Source organism: Mastomys coucha, unplaced genomic scaffold (assembly GCF_008632895.1).
Source record: "Mastomys coucha isolate ucsf_1 unplaced genomic scaffold, UCSF_Mcou_1 pScaffold20, whole genome shotgun sequence".
Classification (NCBI taxonomy): Eukaryota; Metazoa; Chordata; class Mammalia; order Rodentia; family Muridae; genus Mastomys; species Mastomys coucha.
The window spans coordinates 4,642,349-4,657,209 of NW_022196903.1; the positions used below are offsets into that span (position 1 = coordinate 4,642,349).

The window sequence follows — 14,861 nt, forward strand, 5'->3', positions numbered from 1 at the left end:
GAACTAACTAGTACCCTCAGAGCTCCCAGGAACTCAACCACCAACCAAAGAGTACACATGGTGAGAGTAATGGCTCCAGCAGCATATGTATAGCAGAGGATGTCCTAGTCTGTCATCAATGGGAGGAGAGGCCCTTGGTCCTGTGAAGGTTCTAAGCCTCAGTGTAGGGGAATGCCAGGGCCAGGAAGTGGGAGATAGTGGGTTGGTGAGCAGGGGGAGGAGGGAGGAGACAGGGTTTGCTCTTTGTTTTTGTTTATTTTTATTTTATTTATTTTTTCCTTTTTTTTCAGAGGGGAAACTGGGAAAGGAGATATCGTATGACATGTAAATAAAGAAAATACCTAATAAGAATAAATTAAAAAAAAAAATAGCCTGCTTGCGGGGGAAGGGGTCTCAGGGCAGGCCCACACTGGGCGGAGCGCTCGCGAGGGAGGCGGGGACTCTAGGCTGTGGCCCTGCCCACGAGACTTGACGGAAGGGGCGCAAGTCAAGGGCGGAGCGCTCGGGAGGGAGGCGGGGTCTCAGCGCGGTGGCCCCGCCCTAGGGCGGTGCTGGGCGAGGGGAAGGCGGGGCTCGCGGCGCGGAGGTCTGCTTCCGAGGCGCTGGGGTGGTTTGCTAGTGGGCCCAGCGGGCGGCCTGGGTCACCGCCCGCGCTTCGGCGCCATCTTGCCCACGCCGGTCTCCCGCGGCGGGAGGGGCGGTGTAGAGGCCGGAAACGTCTGTGTGGCCACACGCCACCTCCTCAGGTCAGTGAGTGCAGCCCCGGAGCGTGTGTCCGCGAGAGGCCCGGGGCGGCAGCCGCGGCCGCTTCCTCAGAGCCTCGCCAGCGGGTGGCGTTCCGGTCAGTGGGATGGTCACGGCACAGGGCGGTCGGCGGGCCTCGTGGGGAGCCTTCAGGCGGCCCGCCGCCGCGTGGCGACCGTCCTCCGTGCGCCCGGGGCGGGACTGTGCCGTTACGTCCCCCGCGCTGCCGAGCGGCTCAGCCAGGGGTCTGGACCGTGGGAGTCACGATCAGATTCCTGGTTTACCCGGAATAACAACGCGATGAGAGTTCCAGTTGTACCCAATAAAATCCTTATTAAAAGGGCCTGTCACCCCGTGAGCTCTGTTCCCTACCAACACGAATAATGCAAATTCCTTGGGAGGGATGGAGCCTCTCTTGCTTTGCTGAATTGCTCAGCAAAGAACTGCTCTTGTTGGCCCTTTTGAATAACTATATTTTAACGAAAATGTAGATGTGCAGTGTCTTGTGGGGATGGTAGTACTCCAGGTTTCCTGAAACTGCTGTCGTTTATTTAGCGCGATAAGAAAGAAAAACCACATAGTTGTATGTTTTGCGTTATTATAGTGTTTTGAATGTGTGTCCGGTTGCCACGTGGGGTTGAGCTGTTTTATAAGTGTATAGACTAGATTCCCAAGATTTAATAAAAATATAAGAACTTTCGTATTTCTTTTCATTGGTTGTATATTTTAAATTATTTCTTATTTGATAGGTTAAATTAAAAAATATTCTAAATTTCATTTGCTACCTTTGAAATGTGCCTGCTAAAGAATTATAAGTGGTGGCTCACTACATTTCTTTTGGATAGTGTTAAGGATGTTCTGGTGTGAACAGGGACTCTCTGATGGTTTTGATGTGCTGGGAGCCATTGTAGGGAAATGAACACTTATTAAACTTGAAGGTGAGGACCTAAATTATTGCCAACTCTTATCTCCTCCATGGATTTTGCAGTTGTCTTCAGCATGTGAAAGCATTCACTTCTGGGACTGGTTGAAAGAAGTAAATAGGAATACCAACATGTGTGAGAACTCATCATCATTGATGTTAGAACTTTGTGAGGTGGATATTACGTAGATGTTACCCAAGTCGTAAGGTACTTGAGTCTAAGCTAATAAGTGGCTGAAAGAATTTCTGAGCCCTTACTAGTTTTTTGTTTTGTTGTTGTTGTTATTTGCTTGTTTTGTTTTTATTCTCTCTCATATTCATATTATGCATGTTAATAAGCAGGAACCCATTTGTATAGAGTGTTTGATTTCTTAACATGGTGGTTATAGACATACTGGTTTTCTAGGGCCATCTTTGTAGTGTGGAACCCTATGCAAGAGCACCAGCCTAGCATTTAGACTGGCTAGCAGATTAAAGCTGCACTGTCACTTCTTGACATTTTCATTTTGCACTGGGCCCTGCAAATTAGGTAACAGTGCCTTTCTTCAGCACTGGTCTAAGATGGAAGTTGACAGACTGGCACAAAAACCAAAATGTCAGTTCTTGTGTTCAGTGCCTCACAAAATAAGAAAGATTTATTAGTTCCTTTCTAACTCAAAAGTTCTGTGATTTTTGTATGTGTCATTGTTGTGAGTGGTAACAGTATTTTATAGATGTAGCATTGGGAATGCTGACTGGTTCTTCGTTGAGTATCGTCTAAATCACAATGTTCAATTTACAGTGTCTTAGTTTCATTTCTGTTGCTGTGCTAAAATACTTTGACAGAAGCACCTTCAAGGAGGAGAGTTTATTTTAGATTACATTTCCAGGTTACAGTCCATCATTCTAGAGAAGTTAGCATGAAAGGAACTTGAAGCAGCTAGGCACATTACTTCTGCAGTTAGGAGCTGGAATCGGTAAAGTAATATGTACATGCTTCCTGCCCAGCCAGCTTTCTCCACTCTCAGACAACTCAGGATCCCCTAGCCTACTGGAATAGTACCACCCACAATAGGTTGATGTTCTTTACGTAATACAATCAGGTTGGGCCACATGCCAATCTGATCCACACAATCCCTCCTTGAGGTTCTCTTGTCAGGTGCTTCTGGGCTGTGATAAGCTGGTGATTAAAAGTAACCATCACATACAGTAACCTTATTGTTCTTTCTTTTTGAGACTGGATTTCCTGTATCTGAGGTCATTTCTAATTCTTGATCCACTTCCTTCCACCTCCCAAATGCCAGGATCAAGGTGTACATTACTACACCCAGCTTACAGTAACACTTTTAAATTGGATTTTTCTACCTGGTTTTGTTTTGTTTTACCATATATAATTTGTATCAGGAGTAAGGCTGTAGGATGGAATCCTTGGTTAAAGTGTGTTTATATATGTATTGAGTTTTTCTTTTCTATTTTCAGGGATGTAGGGAGACTCTCAAGACATGTTTAAGAAGCCTCGTCTATTTGTGAGAATCTAGGTATGGGCACTATCCCTTACTCTAGGTGCTGTCTACTTTTCCTTGCTGTCTTTATATGATTTTCTTCCCTTCTTCCTCATTTTTCAGTTGTCAGACTTTCTATTGTATGTGTCTGTTCATTAGACTGCAGCTTTGTTAGAAGAGGGTTTTTAGTCTGCCCCTATCTATCACTGTATTCCCATAGTTGAGAACAACGTGCATACAACGTGCTAAATGAACAGCTACAGAATAAACAGAATACAATGTATTAGAGCAGTCCACTTTTAGGATTCCTTACTTTTGGTTCTCCCATCTCTAGATCCAACTATAATAGTGATGGCTTTGTTCTTGTCTTAGAGTCAGGTTCTGTTACAAAAAAGAAATGTTGATTCTTCAGGGGTAGGAAAAAGTGAAAGCATGAACAAAGCGTAAAACTTTGAAATAATAGTTGTGAGAAGTGTTCATGGACCCCTGAACACATGCCTTCACTAGGCAGATATTAATCATCTACTAACTGGCTAGTTCTATGCTGTGTATTAGAAGTATAGTGAAAACAAAAGATATTTCATTTTTTTGTATTTGAAGGCCTAATCTAATACAAGAGACTCAGCTATGAGGTTTAAAGAGAGAGAATACTATTTGATGAGAGTATATTTCTAGGCAAGAGAACATAAAAGTTGAGACTGTTTATTTTGCCAAAAATGAGAGGAGTGTCAGCCAGAGAGAACATTATTTACAAAGATAACAGATGGCTGGGGAATGGAGTGAATTCCAAGAACTGAAGAGAAAAGCATTGTAGCTAAAACACTGCAAGTAAGGTTTCCCAGGAGCAACAGGTAGAGGCTGAAGGTATTTACAGATTTGTAAATTAATTGTGTAAACTGGTTGCTTGTGTTATATAATGATTATTCTGGTATGAAGAGATGACTAAGTATAGAGCTTGCTATACATCCCTGAAGACATGAGTCTGGATTCTCAGAGTCTATGTGAAAGCTGGACATGGTAATGTATACTCCTGATTTCAGCACTGGAGAGGCAAAGATCCCAGGATCCCTTGGAATTGCTGGCCAACTCATGTTGCCAGCAAATTAGTGAGCTCCAAATTCAGTAAGGGACTTTGCTTAAAAAAAATAAAGTATACAAATTGAACTAGGTGGGTTATCTTTAAAAAAAAAAAAAGAAAAAAGAAAACAAAAATTTGGGAGGAATAAGGAAGAAGAGAGAATATGTTCAAAATACATTGTATGAACTTCTCAAAGAATCCATGAAAAGTAAGGTGCTTCTTCAAGACATCTAACATGACTTATGGCCTACATATACACACCTGTACACATGAACACATAAATCATATATGCTCACACATGCACAACACAAAGGTTACTCTGACTCTTAAGGATCATAGTAGAAAGATGAATTGTTGAGCTAGTGCCACAGACTAGAAATTATATGTGCCTTGATTTCTCATAGTTAGTCTATAGCACCTTGAGAATATGTTCAGTGTAATACCCTGAGTCGAGAAGTGAAAGAAGTAAATTACTTTGGATAAAGGTAAGACACACAACAAAGTGGAAAGAGAAATAAAAAAGAAGTGATATTAAGAATATAATTGAAATGACTGATCCTAGGCCTCAGAAGTGCTGAAGAAGAAAATAAAGCCAGCATGAGAATTTCTGAATGTTTCTTTCTGATCTAAATTATATGAGACCTGGAGAGATGGCTCAGAGGTTAAGAGCACTTTGCTCCTGCAGAAGACGTGAGTTCAGTTTCCAGGAACCACACCAGCCTGGAACTCCATCTCCAGGTGATCCAACACTGTTTCCTGGCCTCTAAAGGTACTGCACTCATGTGCACAAATCACAGACATGCATATATGTACATAATTAAAAATAAAAGACTTCTTAAAGTTAGAGAAATATGAAGTCTGTGAAATTCTATATTAAGATTTCATGTCTAAAAATGTTTGCAAGATCAGAAGGTAAAGCAGTTATGTGAGAGTTGAATATTTATCAAAGAATATCTTTATTAGGAAAGTATCTTCATCTTTATACTTGATACTTGCAGTAGATATTGGCAGACCATATGTTCTGAAAACTGAAAATAACCACAGTGAAATTTATAAATGTTTTGTTAACTTTGTATCTAACCTATTCTTGCCAACCTCTTGGTAGCACTTAATACTTGCATCCAGCCTTTATTTTTCAAACAGAAAAAAAATTATTCCACTGCCGGGCGGTGGTGGCGCATGCCTTTAATCCCAGCACTTGGGAGGCAGAGACAGGTGGATTTCTGAGTTCAAGGCCAGCCTGGTCTACAGAGTGAGTTCCAGGACAGCCAGGGCTACACAGAGAAACACTGTCTTGAAAAAACAAAACAAAACAAAACAAAAAACCCCCAGAACTTATGTAGGCTTATATAACTGAAAATTAAGAACCTTTTGTGGTCTCTTTAACTCATTTTTCTCAAAGTAAGTGTTGCATATATACTGCTAATCATAGAGAGATGAGGTTTTTTAGATAAGATACAATCAAGCACATTTTAATATATTTATTTTAGCATACATTAAAATATAATTAATATACTCTACTCATGGTTGGTAAAACTACATATGAAGTTAAAGTTGATCAGATTTTAAAAAAGAACTAATTGTATTATAAGTGGTCCATGAATGAGTAAAATTTGGGAAATACTAATCTAATTATTATTGAGTAGATGAGAAAATCATCCTATAACTAATTATAGATAAGTTAGAATAAATTTCATATCTCCTTTATGCATTCCAGTTTTTATTCTGCCTGATTCTTAATGTTGAAAGTCAAAGAAACAAATGTCATAGCATGATATTATACTTCAAATTTGTGTTGCTAAATTATGGAGGAGTAAGTTAACGAGTGCTTAGTAGCTCTGTGGCTAGACATTCCCGTATTAGCACAGACAGAATATTTACATTGAGTTCTAAATGCTGCCCTAACCAGTACTTAGGGTAGTGATTCATACTCCTTTTAAGTTTTCCCCCATCACAGGTATAATACTTATTAATTTACTCATAGTGAAGTAACCCAAGGTTAATTTGAAGGCCCTAGTAATTCATCCTCGGAAATCAAGCCAGGATAGGGTTCTCAGATGCCTCCTAGAGTACTTTCTTAGAGGAAGTGGTTATTCTTCTGTTTCCATTTTTAATCAAAAGAATATCGTCTTGAATCTGTAGGTGGAGAGAAAAATACAGTCACAGAGGAAAAGACGGTATTTGTATAGAGATTTGAACATAAGGATTGCGTTTTGTTGATATTTTAAACCTCTTATTTTTAACACTTTTAGTGAATGGACCTGACTGGACTTTTTAAACCCATCAATAAACATGAGCGGTACCAAGCCTGATATTTTGTGGGCACCACACCAGGTTGATAGATTTGTTGTATGTGACTCAGAATTGAGCCTTTATCATGTGGAATCGGCTGTGAATTCAGAACTCAAAGCTGGATCATTACGTTTATCTGAAGACTCTGCAGCTACATTACTGTCAATAAATTCAGATACACCCTATATGAAATGTGTTGCATGGTATCTCAATTATGATCCTGAATGTCTCCTAGCAGTTGGACAAGCAAATGGTCGAGTTGTACTTACAAGTCTTGGTCAAGATCATAACTCTAAGTTTAAAGATTTGATAGGAAAAGAATTTGTTCCAAAACATGCTCGACAATGCAATACCCTTGCTTGGAATCCACTGGATAGTAACTGGCTTGCTGCTGGTCTAGACAAACACAGAGCTGACTTTTCAGTTCTAATATGGGATATCTGCAGCAAATATACTCCTGATATTGTTCCCATGGAAAAAGTAAGACTTTCAGCAGGTGAAGCTGAAACAACATTATTAGTAACAAAACCACTGTATGAGTTAGGGCAGAATGATGCTTGTCTATCTCTTTGTTGGCTTCCACGAGACCAGAAACTTCTTCTTGCTGGCATGCATCGTAACCTAGCCATATTTGATCTTCGGAACACGAGCCAGAAGATGTTTGTAAATACAAAAGCTGTTCAAGGAGTGACAGTAGACCCTTATTTCCATGATCGTGTTGCTTCCTTCTATGAAGGTCAAGTTGCAATATGGGATCTTAGAAAATTTGAGAAGCCAGTTTTGACTTTGACTGAACAACCAAAGCCCTTGACAAAAGTAGCATGGTGTCCAACTAGGACAGGTCTGCTTGCCACGTTAACAAGGGATAGTAATATTATTAGGCTATATGATATGCAGCATACACCCACTCCCATTGGGGATGAAACTGAACCCACAATAATTGAAAGAAGTGTGCAACCTTGTGACAATTACATTGCTTCCTTCGCATGGCATCCAACGAGTCAAAATCGAATGATAGTTGTGACTCCCAACCGAACAATGTCTGACTTCACTGTATTTGAAAGGATCTCTCTTGCCTGGAGCCCAATTCCATCTTTAATGTGGGCTTGTGGTCGCCATTTGTATGAGTGTGCAGAAGAAGAAGGTGATGATTCCTTAGAAAAAGATATAGCAACAAAAATGCGCCTTCGCGCTTTATCAAGGTATGGACTTGATACAGAACAGGTGTGGAGAAACCACATTTTAGCTGGCAATGAAGACCCACAGCTCAAGTCACTCTGGTATACTCTGCACTATATCCTTTGTTGTGTTAACTTTTTGAGGCGAATTGGGTAGCATGATAAATGTTTTATATACAGATACAAATTATATAACCTAAAATTCTGAAGTAAAATTGTTTAAAACTTTCTAAAGTTTTAGTTTGTAGAATAGCAGCAAGAAAAGTGGTCAGTAAAGTGAAACTATCTTATTTGTATAGATTCTTATGAATTGGCTCCTAATTAAAATAATTTTAATTTTGAAATATTTTAATATGCATGATTGCCAGTAGTATTTCCTATGCATTTAAATACTTATGAAGCAATATACAGAAGATATCGATCAAAAATCTCCAGGCAACAAAGGATCATTGGTTTATGCAGGAATTAAATCAATAGTAAAATCATCTTTGGGTAAGAAAATTCCATTTTATGTTTTTAAATACATTTATAACTTTTGCACTCTTACTTGATCCCTTTTTGATTAAAAAGGGATTATTTCAGGACTGTACAGAAATATCATTTATCCTTTTGGCTTTTGGCTTGAATATTTTAGAGAATTATTAAGTGTATTGAGTGTAGTTGTGTCTGGAATGTTTTATGGAAGCAACTTTGATTCTTTGATGTCCATAGACTTTCCTTAAGCCTATTCATTTATGATTCTGTGCTATTTATTTGAAGACTCACTTTAAGAGAGGTACTATACAAGTTCACTTATAAAATGCTGCTTGTTAGTTTGAATTTTATCGCAGCATCTTGTTTTGTAAAGAGTAAATTAAAAGAATCGTGATTGAAGTTCCCTTTTATTTGCTACAAGTCCTTTCACAAGGACTATGATATGATATGAAATGTGGCCTAGCCTGAAGAACTGGAAGTCCTTGTTGAGTAAGTGAAGGAATCAGCCAATGGATAAATTAAGATTTAAATTGATAAACTATTTAAACCTTGAAGGTGGCTGCTTTAAACAGTTATTCTTATCTTTACGAGAATTTATTGTGATTATGTTACATTGTCTCTTAGGATTCAACCCCTATGTTTTATTAGTTTATTTGTACTCCATCTATGTAAGGTGCTAGAAATATAATCCACGTTATTTGGTTAAAACCATAGTAGAAATGAGTAGATTTTCTTTTTTTTTTCTTTAATAAGATTTATTTATTTTTATTTTATGTATATGAGTACACTGTAGCTGTACAGATGGTTGTAAACCATCATGTGGTTGCTGGGAATTGAACTCAGGACCTCTGCTTGCTCTGGCCCTGATTGCTCTGACCCAAAGATTTATTAATTATTATATGTAAGTACACTGAAGCTGTCTTCAGACACACCAGAAGAGGGCATCAGATCTCATCATGGATGGGTGTGAGCCACCATGTGGTTGCTGGGATTTGAACTCAGGACCTCCAGAAGAGCAGTTGGTGCTCTTTACCCCTGAGCCATCTCTCCAGTGCTGTAGATTTTCTTTATAGGACTTCCTTCACTATGTTACAAGTAACATAGAATGCACAATAACATGTTTTTGTTTATTTGTTTGTTTTTGTTGTTGTTGTAGAGCATGTTTATCATTTCAGTTAAGCTGCTGCATTTGTTATAGTGGGTTTTCTTTTTGAGGACTTTGAAATTATTTTGATACACAGTGCTGAAGATGAACGGACAGCTTCAGATCTATTTCATTTTGGTGTTTTCCCATTAGAACTATACCAGAAAGTAATCTTTATCAAAAGAAATAGTAGAGCAAGTTTAATGAGAAACTGCCTTATTTATTAACAAAAGTAAAAAGGTAGGCATATATATGATCACCATGTATAAACCTAAATATACAGGGATTTGTGCATTAAAAACTACTGCCACCAAGAATTAAGTACTATGTTGATAAAACTTATAGTATTGGGCAATGGGATAATAGTCTAGAGTAGAGAAAAAATATAACCTGAAAGCAGTATGTTAGAAATACTGATATTTTAGGAGATAGATGAAAACTTTCAGAGTAAGACCAGAAAGGAGAGAGTAGAAAATACATTGGAACCACATATATTCATGTATAAAAGGGAAAGAAGTCAACTTAGATCCAATTAACTAAAACAACTAAACAGTATTACATGAAATCATCAATTATAAATAATTAGAAACATGGGCTCTATAAGGGAGGATAAAATGGCAACTAGTAGCAGGGGCTAGCATAGAATGGAGGGAGGGCTGTTGTTGCTTTGGTTTTGGTTTCAGCATGCGATTAAGTAAGTATGTTTAAATGCTGATTGGAAAAACCATGTTCACAGTATTATAGATATAATTATTGTGTGAGTGGGATGCACATGCTATTGTGGACATGTAGATGTCAGAGGACAGCTTTTGGGAGTCATTTATAGCCATCTCCCTTGCAGAGGGAGTGTCTCTCTGACTGTTTATGAACCTTATTCTCCAGTCTACCAGGCCCTGAAGAGTTCCCTCTCTACCACCCATCTCCTCTAGGAGTGCTGGGATCACAAATGCATTACGTCTGGCCTTTTATGTGAATTCTAGGGGAAGGAACTCGGTCATCAGGCTTGTACCTAGGACTTAACTGTTTAAGCCATTTCACCCACACCAATACCTGTCTTTTTAGTATTGAAGAAGGTTATATATTAAAAGGCTGGCCAGCTTTTCATCCAACACAATGAAATTTTGTTTACACTTGAAAAAATATAGTTCTGCTGGGCGGTGATGGCACACCTCTTTAATCCCAGCACTTGGGAGGCAGAGACAGGCGCATTTCTGAGTTTGAGGCCAGCCTGGTCTACAGAGTGAGTTCCAGGACAGCCAGGACTACACAGAGAACCCCTGTCTCAAAAAAAAAAAAAAAAAAAAAAAAAAAAAAAGAAAGAAAAAGTATAATTCTGATCTGTAAAACATATATGTTAAAATGACTTAAAGGAAGAAAATAACAAAGAACTTGTGTTTACTTTACACCAAGTATTCTTATAAAGTGTATTATTTTATCACACATATTTTATGCACATACATAGTGTATGTCTATGTATACATATGTGTGTGACATACAAACACATCTGATTTGATTTGAGACTTTTTTTAACCTGGTAATTTAATATTTGAGTATACTTGTTCCTTTTGCAAACAGTAAAATATTGATTCTATTAATATGGGCAATATCAGCTTTAGTAAATACAGGTTTTTCTATTTGTACTGCATATAATGTATATTTTATTTTTCTTCTATAGATATGTTAAAATTTTATAGTTGTTAAAATTGTAGTATGATACATTTGAAATTCATGATATCACATTTTTTAATGTCTTTTTTTATATTTATTTATTTATTATTATTATTTTGTTTTTTGTTTTTTTTCGAGACAGGGTTTCTCTGTGTAGCCTTGGCTGTCCTGGAACTCACTCTGTAGACCAGGCTGGCCTCGAACTCAGAAATCCGCCTGCCTCTGCCTCCCAAGTGCTGGGATTAAAGGCGTGTGCCACCACCGCCCGGTGGTGTCACATTTTTTTGATAACCCTAATTAACCATAGCATAGTTGCCAAGCTAAGAATCTCTTGGCTGCCAGAGTTCAGTTCATTAAGTTAAAAATGGTCTGTTTAAAAGTAAAAAAAATTGAAAGAATATTTGCCTAGCATGCAGGAAGCCCCAGGTTTAATTCCCAGCACTGCATAAAATTGAGTGTGTTGGTGAAGCCTGTATTCCCATATCTTCAGAGATGGAGGCAGAATGCTCAGAAATTTAAGGCCATCATTGGTTATATAATGAGTTCAGGGCCAGCATGGACTATATAAGAGGCTGTCTTGGGGAGAAAAATACTTTTGGTATGAGAGTGTTTGTTGCTTAGCAATAGATTGATGCTTAGCATATGTGAAGTCTTGAGTTCATGTGCCATATTCAACCTCTCTACATGCCTATCATATAGAGAAAAATGCCCTAGCTCAGGGATAAAAGTACCTGCTTAGCATATTCGAGGCCAGGGCTTTATCTACCGCACCACAAAACAATAATTTCCAAATGTAATTAATTTTAAACAACTCATCTTACAATTTCTCCATAAAGCAAAAAGGTATAGTTTAAAATAAATACTTACATGGATAGTATTTTAGACTTATCAAAAACTACCATCAAGGTGATAACCACACAAGTTATTTAAAAGTATGAATTTTAGGTTTAGGAGAGAGCTTAGATCTACTCTTATTCCTTTGTAAGTGTTTAGACTAAGTGAATTTATTTATATACATAGATGTACATATATAAAGTTTAACTTAAAAGTGACATATTTTAATTATTTTTCTCTCTGTTTGTTTTGAGACAGGCTCTTTCTATGTAATCATGGCTGTTATGGAACTCACTATGTAGACCAGACTTATATTTGGAACTCACAGACATGCATTTGCCTCTGCTTCTCTAGTGTTGGGAATAAAGGCATACACTACCACACCTAGCTATTTTTCCCTTGTTAATGTTTGTTTGGACCCCCTTGACAGATTGTAGTTAGCCAGCTTTGGACCCTTTGCTACTTTTCTATAATATAAGTTGTTGTAGAATCTCATTGTTCCCATGAGTCAGAAGACTGGGCACTGCTCAGTGTCACAAAACAGTGACATAGTGAACATAGTGGCTAAACTTTTACTATTTCCTTTTAGAGGTAGAGTATTGACTTTTCCAAATTCATGTGGTTGTTGGTCAAGTTCAGCAGCCACAAAACAGGTTGAAGATACATGTAGGAGATAAAGGAAAGTTCCTAGGGATGGGAAGGAATTGGATTTGGATGAGATTTGGCTTTAGATAGAAGAATGCACATGTCCTTTATTGACTGGGCGTGGGGCTAGGGGTGGCATTTTTAGGGTTTAACGACCAGAGGCTGAGATGAGAGACTGAGCGTTCCTTACAGTTGTGGAACTAAGTTCTGCCCTTCTTTCTGGTTGGGTGATAGTCAGGCCCTACCCATGGCTCCTGAAGGTTGTTGGCAGTTCTTTGTTGTGCTGCCTTCTCACAGATTACTTTATCAATATGGCAGCTCTGCCTGCTTTAAGACAGCAGAAGATTTCGTCTGTACTGCTCCTCTTACTTGTTGACTCTCTTTAAGGGTTGGCCTGTTTACTGAAGGCCTAGAGCACATATCTCCCATAGAGTCACTCACAGGCAAGGATCTTAGCTACATCTGTGAAAGTCTTTCTGCTCTGCTCTGCTCTGCTGTTGTTTAGAAGCAAATCACAGATTTCAGCTTAAAGTCCAGAGGAGAGGGTCATTCAGGGCTGTGGTTCCCAAGCTGAAGAAACCTTGGGGGCCCTACCTTATGCTGCCTGCAATCAGCAGACTGAATTCTAAAAGCTCATCTGTTTGCTATTGATCTAGTTATTTATATAAGTAGCATTGATACTTATAAGTACATAAATATATAATTGTTGTAAGTTAAATATAAATTACTAAATAAAGGAATTTTCTATATGGATACTCATGTTCCCTATGCCATAATTTTTTTATCTGAAAATAATATATTTTTGACAATTTGATCATAAAGCTTCAAAACATTTAGGAATTTGTTGTAGTTGAGAGAATCCCTGAACTTCATGTTTGTATGTTTTGTCTCTATTTTCCATCAAGTCATACCCTAAATGAAATTACTTTGCCATGATAACCAGCTCCCATAATTTTGGTGTAAGTAACGTTATGAAAATGTAAGTTATTTTTCATTAAAAAAGATAATATATAGTTTACTAACTTAATAGAGTGGGACATAGTCAGGTCATTCCTATTGTATATTCTCTTTATTATTTCCCTAGAAGTCCTTTGATGACTAAAATCTCATTTTTTACCCATATGAATAGTTATATGCTATATAATAATAGACAGGGGTGGTCCAGCCCTTCCTTGTATGTATATACAGAAGAAGAGAAAAGGAAGAAAGCTCAAGTGCCTTGGATCTCCAAGGCAGAGGGCATCCTTTGCAAATAAAACAAAACTACTCACCTGTTGGAGCTTATGTTCTAGTGAGAGAACAGGTATGAGAGGTTGTATTAAATGTGTCTGCAGGTCATAAAGGAAACAAGTGAGTTAGATAACAGAGGGATCTGTTTTGGGTTAGAGGGTTGAAGCAGAGACTCAGCTTAGTGGGCCCAAACATTTAGTCTTATAACAGTAGCTTCTTAGCAACTCAACTATGGTGCAAAGCATTTTATTTGTGGTATACTGCTTATTTATGTTATTGCAAGATTATGGCTGAGAAATTGAATATTCTAAATATTGTAATGTTTCTTTGTAAAGCTGAACTTTTTGCTAATATATTTCAAAATAACAAACAAAACAATATAAAACTTTTCTGTTTTTAGGAATGGTAGAAAGCAGCAGACATAATTGGAGTGGCTTGGATAAACAAACTGATATTCAGAACTTAAATGAAGAGAGGATTTTAGCATTACAGCTTTGTGGGTGGATAAAGAAAGGAACGGATGTAGATGTGGGGCCATTTTTGAACTCACTTGTGCAAGAAGGAGAATGGGAAAGAGCTGCTGCTGTGGCTTTGTTCAACTTGGATATTCGGCGAGCAATCCAAATCCTGAATGAAGGAGCATCTTCAGAAAAAGGTATTAGGTTATGTTCTGAGAATTGGCAGTTCATAGAGTTCTCTCAAGAAAGGATATGAGTAATTTTCAGTTATCTAATCAACATCTTTTTCATTCAAAGGAAAAGTAGATGCTAGCCAATCCCATTTATATGTGCCTTGGTATAGGTCAATAAAAACAGATGTATCTTTATTTATTTATTTAAAGATTTATTTGTTACTATATGTGTAAGTACACTGTAGCTGTCTTTAGATACACCAGAAGAGGTCATTAGGTCTCATGGATGGTTATGAGCCACCATGGTTGCTGGGATTTGAACTCAGGACTTTCTGAAGAGCAAGTCGGTGCTTTTACCTGCTGAGCCATCTCTCCAGCCCCCTTGTTTTTCTTTTTAAAGACAGATCATATACATTAAGGATGAATATTGGAACTGTTTTCATTTGTAAGCACTCTTACTACAAACAGCTGGATGTATTATAGTGTGTACTTGCTCCTTTGGCAGGAAACTAAATGATATTTTTGCATAGACCAGTATAG

At 38.0% G+C, this 14,861-nt stretch overlaps 1 protein-coding gene across 7 annotated transcripts in view; it reads left to right on the forward strand.

Moving 5' to 3' along the window:
• Window positions 1-520: 520 nt before the first annotated feature.
• Mios (meiosis regulator for oocyte development) overlaps window positions 521-14,861 on the forward strand; it is a 27,493-nt gene continuing 13,152 nt past the window's right edge. Inside the window, exons 1-7 of one of the 7 annotated variants that reach the window (XM_031381159.1) lie at window positions 521-746; window positions 1,733-1,874; window positions 3,125-3,183; window positions 4,788-4,994; window positions 6,478-7,811; window positions 8,089-8,187; window positions 14,091-14,345. In XM_031381159.1, coding sequence (XP_031237019.1) covers window positions 6,518-7,811; window positions 8,089-8,187; window positions 14,091-14,345 — 1,648 coding nt within the window. In that variant the 5' untranslated portion in view covers window positions 521-746; window positions 1,733-1,874; window positions 3,125-3,183; window positions 4,788-4,994; window positions 6,478-6,517. The remainder of the gene's footprint in view (window positions 747-1,732; window positions 1,875-3,124; window positions 3,184-4,787; window positions 4,995-6,477; window positions 7,812-8,088; window positions 8,188-14,090; window positions 14,346-14,861) is intronic. The other 6 variants (XM_031381160.1, XM_031381156.1, XM_031381158.1 and 3 more) reach the window with 6 other exon arrangements.